The 6,152-nt window shown below is 43.6% G+C and overlaps 1 protein-coding gene across 1 annotated transcript in view; it reads right to left on the minus strand.

Annotated features, from left to right (window-relative positions):
- lekr1 (Leucine-, glutamate- and lysine-rich protein 1) overlaps window positions 1–6,152 on the minus strand; it is a 67,377-nt gene that overhangs the window by 4,991 nt on the left and 56,234 nt on the right. Inside the window, exons 10-11 of the mRNA XM_068316518.1 lie at window positions 2,727–2,891; window positions 1,711–1,890 (exon numbers count right to left, since the gene is read on the minus strand). Of these exons, the coding sequence (XP_068172619.1) occupies window positions 1,711–1,890; window positions 2,727–2,891 (345 nt within the window). The remainder of the gene's footprint in view (window positions 1–1,710; window positions 1,891–2,726; window positions 2,892–6,152) is intronic.

The raw sequence follows: 6,152 nt of genomic DNA on the forward strand, positions 1-6,152 counted from the left end.
ACACCACTATATCCATGCTCCATGTGTCACACCGTGTGCTATTGTGTGCATAATTGCAGAAGTGTGTGTGACAGTTTGCACACGTGTTTGGCCACTTCCTCTCTGTGTTTGTGAGAGCCTCTTTCCTGACTGTTTATACGCAGGCATGTGTTAGATCCTGTGTGTGCGTGTGTGAGTGTGTGAGTGTGTGTGTGTGTGTGTGTGTGTGTGTGTGATGCATGCCAGTCTTGCTGTAGGGAGAGAGAGACAGCCATCATTAGGGGCTCCTAGTGAAAACAGGATTACAGGGCTGGTGGATGGAAGTCACACGCAGACCCGCAGAACCCCTGCTTTTAATCTAACACTGTAAACCACATTCCACCAGCAACGCAGACACACACACACACACACACACACACACACACACACACACACACACACACACACACACACACACACACACACACACACACACACACACACACGTGCAGAAGACACAATCAAAGGCCCTCGACTGCATATTTGGCTGGTAATATGTGGGACAAGCAACGCACATGCTAATCCAAGGCATAAAGAAAAACACACACACAAAAAAACGCCCTTGCGTGTGTCGCGTGCGCCTGTGTGTTATGTGATCTCAGCTCTGTGAGAGGGAGGTTAAAGGTCAGGCGTCTTTTCCACCAGACGCTGTGACCTTTTCCTCTCGTCCCATAAGCAGGGGGGAGGGGGAGGGGGAGGGGGAGGAGGAGATGAGCGTGAGGGAGAAATAACATAAAGAAAAACGGACGGAATTTTAAATGAAACCGATTTCCTGACCTTGACCTGATTTTTGGTCGCTCACTCCTAAAAACGATTCTGTCAAGATAAAGATGACTGCTTTGTCGTCTGGAACACCGACTGGGTGACATGGCGGCGTTAGCTCAGCAACAGAGAGCGAATATCTCAAGGTCACGATCTAAACCTAATTATTTCTGACTGACGCGCACACGCTCACACACGAGCACTGATGGATCAATAAAACTTTCATAAAGAAAGGGATGAGATCGTTAGAGAACAAAGTCAAAGGGCTGAAAAGATGGAGCGGAAAAGAAAAAACAAAGGTCATCGAAAGAGATTATACAGATTGATCGGAGAAAGAAGCGGCGGCTTTAAATTAGATGAGAAAGATCAGAAAGGAAGAGCGGTGATGGGTTGGGGGGGTGGGCGGAAGGATCTACGAGTAGCACAAAAGAACATGTCAGCTGTGAAATCGTGAAATCACTATTAGGACACCTTGAACTGGGTGAACCCAGCAGGGCGCTGAGATGGTTGGAGATGGACAGATGAAAAAGGAGGAACGTCCTGCAGAGATGTAACCGTCTGGATTTTACAAAACTTGTTGATTTTGCTGATTTTTTGGTCAAAACTTCAAAATGACGAAGTCTACTGTAAAAGTTGTTGATCTGCACTTCCCTCCAGGTGCATTTTAGTGCTTTCCAGTCCATAGTTTTGGTGTTTTAAGTAGACTGGCACAGAACTCCATCACTGCCGACTCAGTGAATGAGACCTCTGTCTCTCCATTAAAGCGCTCTCGTTGTTTTCACGCCATGGCTACGCCCTGTTCACATAAACACACACTGCTCTGACTCCATCCTCTTTGAATAGCACAAGCACAAAACTCCCACCAGTGGAGGACAATTGAATGCAACACTATGGAGGATCACGATCCCGCATGCGTGCACCTGAACACACCTCTTCCTTCAGTTGAGAGCTCCTTTCGGTCTCCTGCTGTAGTTCAGCTTTAGCTCGGCTCAGATCTAGAGTCTCCTGCTGAAGGGAGCGCTGCAGCTCCTCTCTCCTCTTCCTCTCCTCCTCCACCCTGCTCCTCGTCTCCTGCTGCAGTCCTCGCAGCTCTTGATCTTTCTCCAGCAGCTGGAGAAGAAAAAAAACCCATGCATTCTGAAATCAACATTTTTCTCAAGGAAATGATGAAATGAATGTTTCTGCATCACGTTAGAGGCAATATGATTTCTGCTACCCCGCCTCACCTCTGCACTGGAAGTGGAGAAGGAGTCGTGCCAGGCATGATGGGAGCTAAATGGGTTGAACGTGACTTAACTACAGACACTGGTGAACTGACGCCGTCTGTAATATTAACAATCTCACGCCTATCGGAAAATCCTTGTGTTTGACTTGGTGCTCGTGAAGCTCATTGTCATCGTCTGCATGCATGCACATGCTTCAGAGTCCTATCGTGTCTTCATCAATGCGTTTCACAATGATGCGGAAGGCATGTAAGGAAATGAATCACACACACACACACACACACACACACACACACACACACACACACACACACACACACACACACACACACACACACACACACACACACACACACACACACACACACACACACACACACACACACACACACACACAATGTAAAGAGACGCTAATGTGGACTGAACGAAGGGGAACCTTTGGTCTGAAACTCCTGGGTGCTGTGGAAAGTCCACTTCAGCATGAAATGAAGCAACATAAGTGAGAAGAAAGAAGTTGAAGGTGAGAAAGAAAACTGCTCATTCATATTCTGTAACCACAAGATGATCTGCAACCTTGTGATTCTTCTGACTTCTCTCCAAGTATGTTGAATAAAAAAGAGAAGAAGAGAGAGAAGGGCACGGATGAAAGAGAAATGATCAAGTACAACATTGGTTTATTTCTGCAGAATTATCTTTTTTTTTTTTTTTAATGAATTTCATCACCTCCTGCTGAAAGTGTGCACAGTCTCGCTGGTATTGCTCCAGCAACAGTCGCTTCTTCTCTCTGTCAATGGCCAGCTCTAGCTCCGCCTCCCTGCGAAGCTCCTCCTCCTGCTCCCTCAGGTGTAATGCGTTCTGGCGTTTCTGCTCCGCCACGGCAGCATGCAGCTACAACAACCAAAATGGATGTTGTGCAGATGAAGTTTTGACTGATTAGGTCTGAATAGGTAATTCAAAAATGTCAGAGGAGCTGCTAAAGACCCTTTTTATATTCCAAAAAATATAATTCCCACTAAATTCAGGTCTCAAATCACAACAATCTGTCAAGACAATCACAACTTGATTTGTTTACACAACATCGAGCCCTACTTATGACAATATGAAATACAATTTTCATCATAAATGACCTTTTTTGTACATATTGTGTGTAATGAAAACTCCAAATAGAAGCCCGGTCTAGCCCACATCCTAAGGCTTGTCTCTAATTCAGCCTGTCTTAAAAGAGACCGTGAAATGCTGATTTTTCTCATGATATAAACAGGAAGGGGGAAGGTCACACAAAGCTTTGTCCTACATTTTCACAAGTCGCTTGGAAACAGATGGAAGAAGAGAGTAATACTGTATCGAATAAAATGAAAATATGTCGAAAAAAAACTATTGCAAAGGTTTCGTAGAGATTGGGAGAGGCTTTTAAAAAGATTGTGAGTTCTTCTTGGTCTTCTTCTTGACCCATTAAAAAAACAGTTCTCCTGTAAACACATTTCATCTTAAAATACTGTCTCATACCCACAGTCTCCAACCTCTAAACAATGCTTGTGACAATTTTTTATTGTTCCATGTGAGTTTTTATGTATTATTGTCAGTAGACAATTAAATGAAGGGGATTCTGGTTGTGAAAAGTCTGGTCGAAGGGTGTGGCTGGCTTTTTCGTGTGACTCCGCCAATCAAACGTGTAATGGTAGAGGACATGAAACGGCAGCTACCCACCGGTGCCACTGAAGTTGAGATCAATGCAGTGTGTGTGTGTGTGTGTGTGTGTGTGTGTGTGTGTGCGTGTGCGTGTATTTTTGTGTGTGAGCGTAAATTCAGAGACAAAGTGGACGTGAGCATCAAAGAAAAGACGAGTTGGCATATGAAAATGTTTATACATTGGCGTGTGTGTGTGTGTGTGTGTGTGTGTGTGTGTGTGTGTGTGTGTGTGTGTGTGTGTGTGCTGTGCTTGTGGGTAGGGAGACTGTATGAAGGACTAAGATTGCGTGTGTTGGATCAAATGAGAAAACACCACTTCCTCTTTGCTGTGTGAATGTACGTGTGAGGAGCATGGGTGGTTTATGTGTGTATATCCTTTTTGTACTCATAAGTGAGTGTGTGTATGTTAGTGTGTGTGTGTTTGTGAGTGAGTGCGTGTACACAGCTGCTATTTGTATTTAAAGAATGCACAAGAGTGACCACTTCCTTTCTATGAGTGCGAGCCCAAGTGAAGACAAGGGAAGCCCATAAGGACCAATAACCTTGGTGCACATGTGTGTGGGAACCATCCTGGTGCATGCACCAATCACCACGTGTGCAGAATATGTTTTAGCCATAGAAGATGTTGTGCATGTGACATTTTTATAGTTGCAGCGTGTTCTGCACTCTTTGGGATGTGTCGTTAATCACCACGATGAAAAATGCTTGATGTCACAGAGTTTTTTTATGGGACTGAAAGTGTTTTTGCGGTCAGGATCAAAAGTGTGTAAAAGAAAAATTACTTGAGCTACAAAAACACATTTGTATACATGTTTGTAGTGTGAAACAAAAAAGAAAATCAACCATTGCAACCTGTAATGCAGGACTCTTCTATAAAAGGTACGTCTGCTAGATTCACCTCAATGAGGGAGTTTATAAATCTGGAGTTTGTGCTGGCTTTCCAACACTGGTAGTGAGATCAACAACGTCTGCACGATGGTCTGAAAACTTAAAATAAGTAGTCATCCGATCTTTCTTGCAGCATCAACTGTGCTCCAGACGGCTATCATCTGTGCGCGCCAAAGCCCGACAAGACTCCTCTAAACTTGTCACCAGGCTGCCGTTCTGAAAACAGATGTCAGCAGGACGATCGCAGTAAAACGCACGCTCACATGCACCGACATGAGCTGTCAGCTGCTAAAATACGGCGGGTAAAATCTCAGGTTACAACAAACAAAAGCAGCTAGGAGTCATTCTCAGTTCAGGATGCCATTGCTATTCTACATATTTTCATACCAAACAGTGGCAGCTGGTGATAAAAAAAAAAAAAAAATCTTTTAGGGGGAGTGTGAAATAACACGGACACACTGTAGTGTTGCCTAAACACGGATGTTAATTCTCCAGTACCCCAAACAGAAAACTCACCCAAAGAACAGGGTTCAATCTGGAAACCGGATTTTTATTCAACACCTCACAAAGGGGATGGGTGGGGGATAACGGGGGTAATCCCACAAAAAAAATCAAAAAAATCTACGGTATCTGTTGGCCTGGGAGTTTAAGGTTTTCCCCAGAATCTTAGCTGTTCCCAGGACTGTGCTTTTCATTTGGAGGCACAGATGTCCACGTGCAGTAACTTACATGTCCTTTTATTTATCCAAAATGACACACGAAGCAGCATTTGCTTCTGATATTATAGTAAATCCACTTTGTGAAATAAATGTGTCTCAAAATTTGAGGAAATAAAAAAAGGCCTTTCTTCTTCTTTTTTTTTAAAAAAAAAAGAAACATCCTCCTTGTTTTAATGTTCAACTAAACCTCAGGGACTCTTGTTGACAGGCAGGCAGACATTACTACACTGTTTGACTAATAAAAGGCAGACTGATTTGTTGTGTGTGTGTGTGTGTGTGTGTGTGTGTGTGTGTGTGTGTGTTTCCGTACACATGTGTATTTGTGAGTGCATTTTGTTAATCTGGTGTCAAACAGACTGGTGGTCTTGGAGCCTCCTAATCTTATCCACATTTTGTGTGTCGGTTGATTCCTGTGAACTGTGACGACGCCTCGGATGCTGTCCTAATGTCTGTTTACCCGTCCCTCTGGAACAAAATGTCTCATGAACCCAAAGCCGCTTGTCCTACGCTTACCTCGCAAGGTAACCTGAGAATGCCCCCAGCGGGTGTGTCATTACATCACATGTGGTTTTATTTTTCTATATCCTGTATCCACTCCCAGAATACGTATTTCCTGACGACCAGCTGATATCGTGCCACTGTTTTAGCTGTACATTTTAATTATTAGTGATTTATTCATGAATGATTCATGTGTGGTTTACTTTTTTTTTAAATGACTGATGAATGCCATGTGGTTCTAGTGTTTTATAGGAGAACAATAAACCTTAAGCACACACTAAGTTGGAATGGATCAGAGTTTTTATGCCCCTATTGATCAATAACGTACCATAAATGGCTAAGAACACATGCCAAT

This window comes from Antennarius striatus, chromosome 6, assembly GCF_040054535.1.
Source record: "Antennarius striatus isolate MH-2024 chromosome 6, ASM4005453v1, whole genome shotgun sequence".
Taxonomy (NCBI): domain Eukaryota; kingdom Metazoa; phylum Chordata; class Actinopteri; order Lophiiformes; family Antennariidae; genus Antennarius; species Antennarius striatus.